General features: G+C 41.7%; 2 protein-coding genes and 1 non-coding gene across 7 annotated transcripts; all 3 read right to left on the bottom strand.

Moving 5' to 3' along the window:
* Positions 1-494: 494 nt before the first annotated feature.
* Positions 495-4,203, bottom strand: LOC135330983 (thiosulfate transporter TsuA-like). Its single transcript, XM_064525980.1, has 10 exons — positions 3,921-4,203; positions 3,733-3,816; positions 3,437-3,594; positions 3,133-3,181; positions 2,725-2,830; positions 2,402-2,510; positions 2,103-2,136; positions 1,764-1,921; positions 1,380-1,531; positions 495-743 (listed from the first exon to the last, which is right to left on the bottom strand). Exons 1-10 carry the CDS (start codon positions 4,105-4,107, stop codon positions 629-631), a joined length of 1,152 nt encoding a protein of 383 aa, XP_064382050.1. The 5' UTR covers positions 4,108-4,203; the 3' UTR covers positions 495-628.
* Positions 4,184-14,520, bottom strand: LOC135330980 (E3 ubiquitin-protein ligase RMND5A-like). Of its 5 annotated transcripts, XM_064525976.1 has the most exons (12): positions 14,295-14,520; positions 14,096-14,241; positions 13,786-13,923; positions 13,367-13,467; positions 12,403-12,563; positions 11,490-11,655; positions 10,846-11,021; positions 10,261-10,342; positions 9,091-9,782; positions 8,954-9,019; positions 8,697-8,895; positions 7,815-8,650 (listed from the first exon to the last, which is right to left on the bottom strand). In XM_064525976.1, exons 1-9 carry the CDS (start codon positions 14,422-14,424, stop codon positions 9,719-9,721), a joined length of 1,164 nt encoding a protein of 387 aa, XP_064382046.1. In that variant the 5' UTR covers positions 14,425-14,520; the 3' UTR covers positions 7,815-8,650; positions 8,697-8,895; positions 8,954-9,019; positions 9,091-9,718. The 5 variants fall into 5 exon arrangements, with proteins under 5 accessions (XP_064382044.1, XP_064382043.1, XP_064382045.1 ...); XM_064525974.1 differs by lacking the exons at positions 10,261-10,342; positions 10,846-11,021; positions 11,490-11,655; ... (3 more) ...; positions 14,096-14,241; positions 14,295-14,520 and adding exons at positions 4,184-5,339; positions 5,471-5,870; positions 5,939-6,106; ... (1 more) ...; positions 6,558-6,731; positions 6,999-7,169 and having other exon boundaries at positions 7,524-8,650; positions 8,954-9,025; positions 9,091-9,718; XM_064525973.1 differs by lacking the exons at positions 10,261-10,342; positions 10,846-11,021; positions 11,490-11,655; ... (3 more) ...; positions 14,096-14,241; positions 14,295-14,520 and adding exons at positions 4,184-5,339; positions 5,471-5,870; positions 5,939-6,106; ... (1 more) ...; positions 6,558-6,731; positions 6,999-7,169 and having other exon boundaries at positions 7,524-8,650; positions 9,091-9,718.
* On the bottom strand, positions 10,367-10,438 carry Trnaq-cug (transfer RNA glutamine (anticodon CUG)). Its single transcript has one exon. It is a non-coding gene; the product is annotated as a tRNA-Gln (tRNA).
* Positions 14,521-14,562: the final 42 nt, after the last annotated feature.

Genomic DNA, 14,562 nt, shown 5'->3' with positions numbered 1-14,562 from the left:
GCCTCGAGACCAGGCCGATTAAAATACGCCTGGATTCGAGGCTGAAAATTTACTCAACAGCATAATTATGCATGCATGGTTTGATGCTAGGGGTTGGTAGATTATGCTAGCATAATTTTTAGCACATTTTTTGGTAAGAATTATGCTGGCATAATAGGCACATTTATAACGAGAATAATAGGCAGGTTTCACAGAAATACAGGTCAGTACGAGTCATATATATAGGAAGTACTGGTGGTTAATTATCTCCTTGCAATTTGTGTTAATAATTATAGAGTCACTCGGCAATTATTTATAGTTTGATGTTACTTGTGTGACGACATGGGGCCTCTGTTGTGCTTCGGAGGAATAGTGTGGGAATAAAATAGGCGATTTGAAAAGAATAATAGGCTGTTTACTTGATAAAAGAATAGCATAAATAATAGGTAATATCTCGAATAATCTACCAACCCCTATTTGATGCACTTTACTGTACAATTGTAATTCTAGCCACCAAAACAGAACAAAAACTGTTGTGAATTGTTCAATTACAGTCACACTGAATTGCATGGATACAACAGCAAAATACAAATAAATAAAATGGGTATAGGGGATCACAGGACAGTTCAGGACATGACATGAGTTTATTCTAGCTATGCAAGAGTCTAACAGCATTCTCCAGACCAATCCCTCCAGCAAACATGGCGGCCACCGCAACAAAAGAGGAGAAGGACAGCAGTGCCATTCCAGACAGACCGTGACCACTGCAAGGAGAGCACGCACCATAGAAGATTAGCGTTCATGATAATTATGATTAAAATGTTGTAGAAAAAGGATATACATTAGACACTCGTTAATCCGGCCACCCTTGGGACAGCGCAGCTTGGCCGAAATAGTGAGGTGGCTGTATTTCAGAAATAGCCGCAGCTAAAACGACTTTACCTCGAATCAAATGACGAATTTTGCAGTTCTGTCTCGAGGATTAATGGCTCTCTGTAATCCAATTTTGTCTGCCAAACCACACCCAAAATGTCATATATGGTCGTATGAAAACCTAGTTTGGAGCAGCCAGTACTGGCCAGTATAATACGAAATAGCGAGTGGCCGTATTTCAGGGTGAGTTTTGTGTAGTAAACATCTAGCTAGCATTCCGTGCCAAACTAAATGGCCGGTATAATTATCGAGGTGGCCGTATTTCAGAGAGTCGGAATAGCGAGAGTCTACTGTACTAGCTAGGATATAACAAAAAATGAATCTATAATCACACAATTTTAATGCAGCAAGAGTCCTCATACGTATCTACTTAGTGGCTAAGTCACTTTGATCTGACAGGTGAAAGGGATTGGTATCCATTAATTCATAGTAGACCTTCTAGAAGTAAGCTACAGTAAGTGAATCACCTTGTACATCCAGAGGCTAGTCGTGCTCCAAACACCATCATGAACCCACCAATGAGGCCCATACCCGGAGTGATGGGGTCCCCTCGTGCCCACGTCCCAGTGGCGTAGGAGGTCAGGGCAGCTGCACTCACAGCACCAAGCCAGTAGATCACCTGGACGTGTGTGGTGGGGGTGTGAGTAATTATGTAGGCATTGTGTCACCATAGCGTAAATTGCATGCAACTACGTGTATATTCTAGCTATTGTCTAAACAGGCAACGCTAATTGAAGAATTGTTCTAGTACATATACAATAGCCATAATTATAGTAACTGTATAAGTGTGACTACGAATCCATCCCATTGTTGTTCAAACAGAGTGTAAGGTTCATGGCCCAAGCTCTCACCTGCCACCAGTTGGCAAAACCAGTGCGGTAGTTCTCAAAGTAAGGGATGAGAGAAGAGAGACCTAATCTGGAGAGAATGGTGCAGTAAGAGCTACTCCCCCCAAGGCTGTCCTCCACTGTAAAGCCAATAAGTAGTTGCAGAGAGCCCATTATCAGACCTGCGCAGACAGTCCATAATTATAAACAGTAACATGAAGGACCTAGTCAACACTGGGACAATCGTTACATAAAAGACAACCACAACACCACACCTGCACATACCAAGTATTGTGATTTGGATAATAGTTTGAGAGTACATGCCAACATAATTATGCTAGTATATATAGGGACAAGACTCACCTCCAATAACTGGATGAGACACCGCTGGCAAAGCCTATACATGGATGAGAAAATTATTTCAGAAATGCACCAGCTAAGGTACTCAAATTTCATAGAAGAAGGCCACAAGAATGCCCAGATCCCAAGGGATATTAAGACAACGTTGTGTGTATGGACACAGCCCTTCACAATCACATTAAACATGTAAGGAATTCGTATTTATTTGCCTGCATATAGGCAGTACTTAGCCCTTTTTAGGGCCACCTAGCCTTGAGAACTGGGAATGGCAGGTTATTCTCCTCGTACACTAGCTAGCTCACCAGTTTGTTTGGGGGTATGTACAGCTCAGTGAGTACCAGTCCACCAACCAGAGCGACAGCAAAGGGAAGGGCAGCTGCGAGGTAAGAAACTCCAGCCATTTCATCAATCCTGCACACAGTGAAACACAATCACATTGATGCATACCCAGCTTTTATTTCATGAAAGTAAACAAACGTTAAATACGTTAATTATTAGTGACTGGTAGTGAGCTATAGGAGATGATATTTCATCCACTCAGCCGTGTTGTATTACAACTGTGTTGTTGTACAGCAGAGCACATGATGTAGTCACATGTGTCACACAGCACCACAGTACAACTCACCAAACAGTCTGCTTCTGTTCCACCGGTTTAGTGAACCACTTTCTCAATGTTGGCTCCAGCACTCCATATATCAGGGCCCCGCTGAAGCAGCCCAGTAGAGTGTACACTGCACATTACGAAAACAACATCAAATGTTAATTGAATGTATGCATCTATAGGCATCTTGGCAACCAGGGCTTCAAACTACTTTGAGCTTCACTGGTACATAGTGATTGCAAGTACCAAACACAGTATCGTAATTTGACCAACATGCAACCACTACTTGCAATTGCTATTTGATGGGTACCTAGGAAACTATCAACAAAGCTCAAGCATGTATTAAAATAATTATAGAGCTCGAACACACTCTTCTTTTATGCTCAGGTCTCAAGAGAACACACACTCATGGCTGCTAGAGTGTTGACTCACATGCTCCCTTGTTCCCACTCCCAACCTGAGTGAACACCATCCCAGGACACTGGAGGGACAATAATGAAACCAAAATTATAAATAAAAGCACTGATTGTTTTGATACAGATTCATGCATGTATATTAAAACAACTGTGCGCTAAAGATAGGATTGCGGCTATGTACCTTCAGTAATTCAAACAACTGTGCACTAAAGATTGGAAGGACTTGCGGCTGGCTATGTACGTTCAGTAATACAAACACACATGCATCTTAAGAGATAAAATGTTATTATATCGATACGTTAGTTAACAAACAATCTTACCGATCCACAGATGGTCATCCCCATGCCTAGTATCAGACCACCTCCAATGAAAGCAAACTTTTTTTTACTTAGAATACAGGAGGCAAAATTTCTCCGAATGGACTGAAAGAGGCCACGAGTGGAGGAGAGTCTGGAGAGCAGCATAAACCACACTGTGCCTGCAATGGGAGGAGGGAGGGGGGTAAGGTGTGTGTTCAGGGTGGTATTGTACTAGAGTGCTCTATCATTGTTCAATTGATATAGTTATAAACACAGCACCAGATCTCTATCTGTAAAGTACGCATACAGTCTCTTACCCCCCACAGTGGCGGCAAGGAAGACTTTCAGCATGGTGAAGTCCTGGAAAACCATCTGACTGCGAATCACTTGAGGAAGGTACACTGCAACAACAAGGAAGAGAAAGCTAAGCAGCGATCCCCATAAAGCAGCGAGGCCGAATTAATTTTTATACTGTGCTGCACTGACTATACGTAGACTATCTTACCATTAGTGATCTTAGCAGCATAGCCAAAGAGAGCTCCACTGGCTCCAATGGTGAGCATCTTGAGCCAATGATACTCTGTCCCAGACCCAGACGTTGTTGTAGATCTACTGGCACTATGACCATTGGCCATCCCTCTCCCCGCACCATTACTGGCAGAATCCGACTTGATTTGAGCTCTGGAAGACATCACTTTTCAGTTCACTGCAACTGGCATAGCAACGTGCAAAGTACTTTCCACCTTTTACCACCCTCTACATAGCAAGTCACTTGAAAAAAATTAATGGTTAAAGATCACTAAAGAAAAAAGTAAAAAAAACAGACATTACATACACAAAATTGAATGTTCTTGTAGAATGATAATTAATTTACTCAGGTATTGTTTCTAGCTCCATGTTTCTCTCCATTGCTCGGTCTGTATTTGCTCGGTCTGTGTTGTTGTATTCATGCTCCCTTTCTCCTGTTATTGTAATCACTGGGCTCTCGTAATTCCTCACTTCCTCCCTCACTTCAAAATGCTCCCTCACCATTATCGGGTCTTCATATTCACGACTATTGTCAGTTCCGACAACCGGTTCTTCGTAGCCTCGAGCATTTTTTGGTGAATCGTATGTTCGAGTTGCAATATCTTCCAGCTCTCTGTACTCGTGTGAGGCAATGTTTGGGTTGGACTTCCCTGGCCTAATCCCTGCATGAGTAGGAATGCGGAAACCCCTCTGTGGAGAAATTAAACTTAGGTTAGGGGTTGAACGAGCAACCCCAAACTTGTGCTCAGGAGAAAGAAGTGAGCCTCTCAGTACACTTTCGTTCGAGGGTGCATTGATAGCTGATCCTATAGCCGGCATTTCGTACGGACTGGCTGACAAGAGAAGCTCATTAGTGGGCACCAGATTTTGCCTCATTGACGTGGACAAAGCTGATACACTATGCACATCATCGTACATGTGATTCACATTCATTTCATCATAGATATGTGACTGACTTTCAAGAGCGGCATAGCCTTGCTCGTCGACATAAGGCTGAAGACTTAGATCACGATTGGAGGCAGTATTTGAATGAACCTGTCGTGGGGAATGGCTTTTCTGTGAGATGGTGTCACTTGGAGTACTGTACGGATTAAGTTTATCGTTTAAAGTTCTTTCAAGTGAGGATCTTTTTCGTATGGCCCCTTTTATGTCTGAATATCCAGGGTCTTCGAAGACGGAAGATTGATCGGAGATGATAGTATTGGACCTTGATCTCATTTTGTTACCATAGAGAGGATTTAAAAGGACGTGGTCATACTCTGACGATGTTCTGTGTCGGGGTGGGAGTGGCTGAAAGTTTTCTTTGATCGAATTCTCTAAATCTTCCAGTGGTATTGGAGGATGCTCCAGGTGTCCATTTCCATTGTTCATAGCTCCTCCATTAGCAGTTGTCATACTGTGAATTAAATAGTTAATTATGGTGAAATTGAGATAATATCTTGATGAATGGACTTAGAAAGAAAGCTCAATTCCATCCTCCTAAAATGTATGTAATTAAGACTGATACTGTAACACTACTATACTCACTTATTCTCCGGAGACACGTTATACCTGTCAGAGCTGTGATTACGCCTCAGAAGAATGAGAATAAACAATATCAATACCAGCAACAGCAGTAACACAATTGCACCACCCACAACTCCGACTACAATGATGAGTAGCATGTTATCAGTTGCTCCTGGGGTTGGTTGAACAGTCGGTACTGGTCGGAGTGTGTTTGGTGATCCAGTTGGTTGAACAGTCGGTACTGGTCGGAGTGTGTTTGGTGATCCAGTTGGTTGAACAGTCGGTACTGGTCGGAGTGTGTTTGGTGATCCAGTTGGTTGTGTTTTGGTTGAAGAACCCAATAATGGACGGCTGATACTAGATGTTGTTCCGATGGTAGATGAAGGAAAAAGACTTGGAGTAGGTGTATTTGGCTGTGGATCTGTGCGATGAGAATAAACAGCAGGCACTACATATACTAATCGTGCTCCAAAACTTTAATTTACATACCTGAGCAGATTACTCCAGCAAAGCCATTGCACTGGTTAGTAGGGAAGGTCAGTTTTGTACTTGTGCTAGGCACACAATGAGTAAAAGACTCTTCACTCCCCGAGCAATTGACGCTGCTATATGCAGGAAGCGTAACAGAAATGAGCAATCCTGTCACAGAGACTGCATCTATCAACAGAATAAATTTGAATAATGTCGCTCAACTGCCACGATTTTAATTACCTAATCCATCTAGAAATCCAAGTGTTCTGCACACTACAGTAGCGTCTTGATCGTCCCAGCCATCCTGACACACTTGTCTCCTGCGACCATCATTGTCACATACCTCTACCCTGCCATCACTATCAGACAGTCCACCTACTAGCCGCACACTGTCGGGAGCACTACCTTCACACTCTGGATCTGCGTATCAGTCAACTTATAATTATGGTGAACAGGCCGATAGCTTTCTGGGTAGATGGCTAATGTAATATTCATTTCAGCTTCTTAAGATCCTATTACAGTCAGCACAATACATCAAACTACTGCTTCTAGGAAGTTTATACTGCTAAGAGAGAGGTAACTATAAGCTAGATTTTCGATTGAATAGTAAACACTTCAGAGATTGAATAATACTCACCTTGACACACAATGTAAACGAATCCCCCCAGGGTAGAGCACCCCGTCTCGTTTATTACTTCTTTAGAACAATTATCAAATGCTAATTCACTCCCAGTACACTGTACTTGATTTACAAAGGCTGGTCCTTCTTGGGCACCATAATGCATCCTTGAAGCGGCGATAGATTGCACAACTGAGTATAGAGAAAAGTGGTCAGGAGAATTAAGTGTAAAGGAGATATTGTTCTTAGTTGTTGGTATATTATATTATAGTGGCCATGCATATTCCACCAAAAATATTAGCTCACTCTTTGTGTATGCACCCAAAGGAGAAGTGTATATGAGCTAATCCAGGTGACTTATGTTGCATTTTAGGCCTTATTTGGTTAAACACACACCTAGAACCACTCACTCACATCTAATAATATCATAGCAGCGACTCTATACAGACATGCACTTACGAGGTGAGGTGCCACTAAGGTATCCCAGGTGTCGACAAACCACCTCACCCTCAGTGCGCCCCCATCCACCAGTACCACATACATGCCCCCAGGTCGAGCCACTGCAAGACTCCAGTCTGCCCTCAAAATCATTAGGTCCTCCAGCAAGACGAATATCACCATCCTCACATGCTGCAAATGTGGACAATCAGGGAGTCCACTAATAAGTACAGCTTCTACAAGCTCACAATGACATGCACATATATCTACAAGTAGAACACTGAGTGATACATTGTACATGCAGAGATGTAGGTCGGCAGTCAATTTGAATATTAGATACATCAACAATCTTACTGCTATCGTATAATTATATTCAGACTGCACAGTTAACAGCTTACAGTAGATCTATATATCCTCACGCAGCTTGGTATAAACTGACGGGACCAAGAGTGTATAAACCTGAACATAACATGCCCTTGCAATGCTCTCATTATTATTGTATCTATATTTAATTGCATAGGATCTATATAGCTATATAGCACTCACTTTTGGTTTCTTTAAAACTTGATGCAACAAACAAAAACAGCAGCCATCTAGAAAAGTCTAAATGCAAAATCATCTCCTAACACACATACAAATTTGCTATGTTTGAAGAGATAGGGAAAACTGATGGATGCTTGCCAAAACAATTGCAATCTTGTGGTCACACAGTGCACTTAATTTCCTGTGGTGGGTAATCCACTCCAGCTGTTTTGATTACACACAAGTGTGGGCTGACCATGCATGGCAACTTCAAAGGCCATTACCATTATTCATACCCTGTCATAACACAGACACTTCATATCGAAGAATTTAGATATAACACTCCTAATTGCAACACGACAAAAACAAGAAAATGTGTTCTAGAAGAAAATGTTCTAGAAGAAAATGTTCTAAAAGAAAATAATTACAAGTCGAGGTTGTAATAGAGACTAATGACAAAAGAAAAGAATACATGATTGTACTAATGCTTTAAGTGTGAATACTCATCTTTAGGTTGAGGCTTTCGGTCTGAAGTAATAGACTCCTCCACACCACCTTGCTTCACGATATGTGGCTCTAGTTCTGCATACTTGGTCTTGGGATCAACTTGCGAATATTTCTCGACTTGCGACACACTAGCACTCTTCACTAACACATCTTTTGACGATAACTTCGGTTTTGGCCGAGGAACTGGTTTCTTGTGCTTTCCATTTTTGGAGCCTAGCTTTTGACTGGATGCTTCCAAACTATTGATGCGCCTCGTGACATATTTTCCGGCCTTCTTTGGTGGTTCAGGTTCTTTGGTGTCCAAAGAAATAGCACTAATGGCATATGCTGTGGAAGTGGGTTTGGTTTGTACCTCGATAACATCATCAATTGAAATCGTATCGTAATCAGCATCAGTGTCAACACAAACTGTGTCATAATCGTGAGAACTTTCAATTTCAGGTTGCTCACAAATGACATCATAATTTATATCTTCGTCAGTCTCTGCATTTTGGTTCTCTACCACGAACACGGTCTCGTACACAGGTAAATTAGGACTAGTGGCGGTGGTTTTCACACGCCCGCTTTCTGTTCCATACGTTGGATTATCCATGTCTAACGTAGAATTAGGCTTTCGGGAGAATCTTACAGTCAAACTGCTCAAACTGCAATAACAAATGTACATGTAGATCTACAAATGAAAAACAGTACCTTTGTTGTACTCCATGTTGAAGTCGTCTTCCAAACGTAGGAAGTAATACTTTCACTTTACGTCTCTTCTTTATCAGAATGATTGTGGCTATGATCCCTCCTACCAGGGCTAGGAGAAGGGGGGTCACGATTGCAGCAACAGCGATATCAGAAGCAGAAGAGTTACAGGGTAGTGTTATGCTGCACGACCCATTAATATCTGTGTGAGTTTACAAATGTGTGATCTTTCTGTGTAAATTTATGATCATACAACTCACTAATACATGTCCAAACAGAGTCAGAGTTACTGCTGCAAGTCAAATTAACTAACTTTCCAACTGTAACTGTAACTGTAACAATGAAAATACCATGCACACATAAATCACTAATAGTAAAACTTTGTTGATTTCCTTACAAGTATTATTACATGATATCATAGAATTAACGGCAGCAGCACCAAGTTGCCCTCTCAAGACAGTTAAACATAGCACTAACAATAAGATCCTCATCTCTTCTTACGTAGCTCTAAAATACTTGGCTTGAACACTGACTAACCATACAACATCTGAGCCAACTTGTTCAGTTAGTACACACCCTTGTGTGCTTGCACTTATTAGCCTCACAACATAACATTAGTGTTTGGCACTTCTCAACACTCAGTAGACAACGGCCACATACAAAATGTATACCCAAGCTAATACGTACATCACTGGTTTACTGTAACAAAGTGAAAATAGTGCTTATCTATTGAAAACTGTACAGAGTATAAAGTACCATGATTGACTAATAGGGAGTATAAGCCTGCAAAAACATGCAGTTTAACAAACAAACATTATTTTACCAGTGGAGGACTATTATCTTTGCGATGGGAAAATACGAACAGGCTGACTTTCATGGAATGCGAGCACCAATATCTGACAATAAAACAGTTATTTGTATACAACAACATATAGGTGATAGAAGTTGATTGTGTGTTAAAGCCATGCCAATAAACTAATTTATGCAATTAGTGTGCATGCTGTGATTGCACTGTTGTGGCTCAGTCAAAACTTTATCTTCTCCACTTCAGTCTCTGTCATTTCTCGGGGACAGTAAGGACACTTTAACCTGGTGCACAGAATACATTAATCACAAACGCTGTAGAGGTATGTTATTGGGACTACCAGACTACCAGAAGGGAGGTTCCTAATCACAAAAAAGGGCATTTTACAATTTCCAAGCTACCCATATAAGTAAAGTAAGTAAAAGTAAGTAAAACCACGAGGTTGCAAAAATAATTATGAAGAGCATTACAATACATAGTTATTATTGAAACTTTTGGGAGCCCAAAGTTGTCCTAAAGTTTACTGTTTGATATAACAATACCGTATATATAGCGGGTAATTTTCATGGGGTAAAAAATTCGTTTATCTGGAAAACGGTGGTTTTTGTGAGTAAAATTTTCGTTTAGTCTCATTGCCTGCACTGCATTCATACGTTCCGGTAAGCCACGCCTACGTTAAAATTTCGTGGAGGTCAGCTTGCCCACGAAAATAATGAATTTTTTACACCACAAAAATTACCCGCTATACGGTAGCACATATACCTTCTAGAGTGAGAAACAAGCTTCTTCATGGCATCTTTGGAGATGGAATGTCCGCACACCAATCGTACCGGAGGATTAGCATCTACAAAAAAGAGAACAACAATTTAGGTCTTGCCGAGATTTGAACTCGGATCTTGAGATTCAGAGTCTCAGGTGCTAACCATTACACCACAGGACCTGTACATTTACACATTTACTCATGCACTTACGGAACACTACTACACAGCCAAGGTTTTCTATCAGATCCTAAGGATGTTGCTGACAATGTGCCAACAAGTGTGTACGAGTCACTTACACAACACAACGTTATACAGAAAAACTGTACACAATTCAGGAATATAGCTTTCGAAATATACACACAACATACATGTACCACCAAGGGCGTATAAAGAAGAAGAGGGCGGCATGCAACTGACTATCAACCCTACGTGTGAGCAACTAAAGCCACAGACCAGGTATACTATGTACTGTACGCAAAAATCTATTATGCAGTTTTCCACCGCCCACTTTAGTTTTTGCTCGCAAGCTGTTGCATGCCCTTTTTTCCTTTATACGCCCTTGATACCACACACAACACATCACTACCTGTAGTCTGCTGTCTTAGGATGGGGCAGGTGAAGACGGAATGATAGCGACGATCCCAGCCCAGACTGACTTCGCAGGGAAGCTCGTCTCTAGTCCACATGTCCGACACTTGTCGCTGCACCATCACACTACGCAGTCGCAGCAGCTGAGGCAGGGCGGAGCACCCCACAGAGAGGCTGTGTGTATGTGGGGGGAGGGGGGGTCAATAACTCATGAGAGAAAAAACAGAGAAATGTTGCTGACAATGAAGTGAGAGGAAGGGCAGGGGAACCAAAGTATTTACCTAGAATCGTAACAGAAACTGCTACATTTGTATACATGTATGTATGAGCATAAACACAGTCAGTTTTTACCAGGTACACAGGTACACACAGTCCAATGAGGCTTCTGTTGACATGCAGGGAATAGCTAGGGTCAATATTACAACATTCCAACCATCTTTCCTACTGTTTTGAAATTGAGATTTTACTTGTACACAAGATTAAAAGACTTCTAACAGGTGTGCTGTGTTTCCTTTCCAAGTACAAACATACAAAAGCAACTGTACAGCCACAGCTGAAAACCAGCACTAGCAAGTATTCCATAAACTCTCCAGTACTTACAACACCCGAAAAGCAGATAAATTACGGTACTAGCGTACGAACCTTACACCGAGAGGGCTCTCCAGAGAGAGACCTAACAGCTTGCAGGCATCCCTGGCAAATATGTCCGCCACATCTGTCCAGTGCCAGGGGTCAAGAAGGTCGGAATAAGGGCTCATCTCCAGCCCCCTGTTGGCAAACAGGAAGCATCCCATCAGCCGTTTTATCTCTGTGGGGGCGGTATGCAACTTAACAGCACAATAAAACGTACATGATCGAGCAGTTACATGTAGAGCAAGTACATACATGTATATTTCTTTTAGGGCTCAAAGGCGCTGTAACAGAATGATCAATTATCTACTGGGAAATTCACCCAAACAATTCCCACGCATAATGGTGTATTAAGTGAAAGCCAATAGTCGCAGCGGTGGGGGAGGTTAGGACAGAGTGCATAATTAGAACTACTATGAATAGTGAGATTCCAAGGTGTCACAGATTGAGACTAGTACATGCAATACAACAAGTGGATGCTTTAGATAAACCGATATAATTACTGTATGTGTATCAATGGGTGGACAACCTCAAAAGCATAACGTTTGTTACACATAATCTAGTTCTAGGAATTCTAATGAAAGGTTATGGGAAATCTTCTTTGACGTTAGACTATAGATACTGTAGAATGTGTGCATGTGTGTGCAATCCAATACTGTGATAGATCTACAGTACCAGATTGTTATGACATTGCAGACTTTGTGTTAGTGTACACACAGGGTAAATGTATCAGTACACATGTGAGCATACCAGCACACATTCAATCATTACACGTTTAACCCCACTATTCAAGACACTCTAAACACAAACATCTGATCAATACATACGGGATTTTCAATCAATTCATATACGTATCAAGTACCAAGGCAACTATTATAGTGTCCATGTACATGTATGTGTGTGCTGTGGACCAATTTTAGCAAACCTTTTGTGTGTCTTGGCACAAACTGCCCAAGAACTTTAGCGTACGCCAGAGCTTCCCGAGTTTGTCCAGAAGTTAAAAGGTCGATGAATTTAAGCTGGCGGAGCTTGAACTCGAGACAGCTGCCGTGGTGTTGGAGCTGGTCCTTGTGAATCAACGCCCACCTGTGACAAATTAACACACATTGAAAAACAAGCAATTGACACAAATTGCAACAAAGAGTGTATTGTATACAAATTCATACCAGTCACACAAACACATTGACTCAATGCAACTACACACTGTGTGTAGCTTTGAAGGGTGAGTGTACTACGTGTACGTGGAGTGATACTTAATGTGTGAGAAGTGCACACTACCTGTATCACATCCATACAATATTACATGGCAGAGAGATACAAATACAGCCATCCAACTATATCAAGTTTCTACTGTTTAAACACTATTCGCTACAAAAATGTAATAACCTATTCATGATAATATATACCCTTTCATGAATGGAAAATGAAACTCAAGATCAGGCCTACTGGAAATTCTCCACCAATAACAATAACCGGTTTGGCGTATTCACGGGGGAGGGGGTGATCATAATGGACACCAGTACTACAGCTCAAGCAAATCGTTATATCTATTTCCCTTTTTAAAATCTAATGGGATATGAATATTAAATGTAGTCCCTGGTGTGATTGCATAAGAAGTGGGTAGAACACTTTTTGCGTTACCCACTCACACTTATATTAAAGTTACACTTCACGTTACTTCATAACCCCCTTAAATGCCAATCAACTGAGGGATGCTCAATACCACCTCTTTGCATCTTTGCTTCATATCTCCTAAATTGTCAATTAGTTATAACTGGGAAAGCCTGATTGTGGAAAAGACACTAATTGTCCTACGTACTGCCAAACCAGTAAAAGCGAGGAACATTACCATAAAGAGGTACTGGTAAAAACAACATTTCTCAGCTTACTCGAGTGCTGGTTCCATGTTTCTGTCCCTGAGGGCCTCTAACACTCTGTTGAGTCCAGCGAATTGCTCCATGTAGACAGGATCCACACTGATGCCACTGTCCTGCACAGGCACACACAGAGAATGCAGTGACAGTACTATACATGTATGTGTACATGCACATGTAAGACAAGTCGCAGGGATGAGGATCAACCAGACATTTGACTATACATACCATCAATAACAAATCAGAACAATAAGTCTAATGAGAGTCTAGCACATGTTTCTTATTAAATCATGCCACACAAACCCATGGCCTTTTTCCGAAAAAGATTTCCCTGAGCTATTCATCAATGATCCACATACATGTAGCAACTTATACCCGTATATCATGACATCATGACTGCGCAAACTACTCAGCCCCTCCCCTTGACTACCCACCTCGATAATCATCTCCCCAATGTCCAGTCTCCCCTGTCGGAACAGGTGCTCACAGATAGCAGCATCCAGCTCCCGAGAGTGACTCTCGTCAGACAGCACCCCCTCCACACCCAGACCAGATATGTCTGCCTGCAAGCTCTGTGGGGGTGGGGGTGTGGTGTAAGGCGGGGCTGTGTGCATTGTGTACAACACAGTACAGTGTGACTGTAAACACTCTAACATTGATATGAGTATCACTACTCTATGATGCACTACACGTATGTAGGAATTGGAACACAATATGTATGGTGTTCGAATAAAATGTGCGTACTTTGTCAATGGCCTTTCCAAACTTAGAGATGGAGGCGTGGATGTCCTTGTGCTCAGTGGAGATGGACTGACATGTCTCCTTAGTCTTTCTGACTAACTCTTTCACTGTGTGCAGTTGACTAGTATCGACAATGCCCTCAGACGAGCCTGTGTGTAAATTTAGAGGCTTACGATGAACCAAAAAGAACGAGTTACTTTACCTAATTCTTCTCTTAATTGTGCTATCTGGTCGATTAATATCTGAAGCTTATAAGCATAGGAACCAGACAGTGTCTTCAGTTTCTTCAGTACTTTCTCTTGTTCACGTTCCACGGCCAAACAGGCGTCCATTCCTAGATCCTTGGGTAGATCCTTGGGTCATAGATACTATAAGTATCCTTGGGTAGTGATGTTGGGTCAACTTTGTCGGGTAACGATCGTTAACTCCACATCTGAAATATTCACCTTTCTTGAGGTGCTATTCATTAA

The sequence above is a fragment of the Halichondria panicea genome, chromosome 2, assembly GCF_963675165.1.
Source record: "Halichondria panicea chromosome 2, odHalPani1.1, whole genome shotgun sequence".
NCBI classification, from domain to species: domain Eukaryota; kingdom Metazoa; phylum Porifera; class Demospongiae; order Suberitida; family Halichondriidae; genus Halichondria; species Halichondria panicea.
This window is presented reverse-complemented; position numbering and strand designations above follow the sequence as displayed.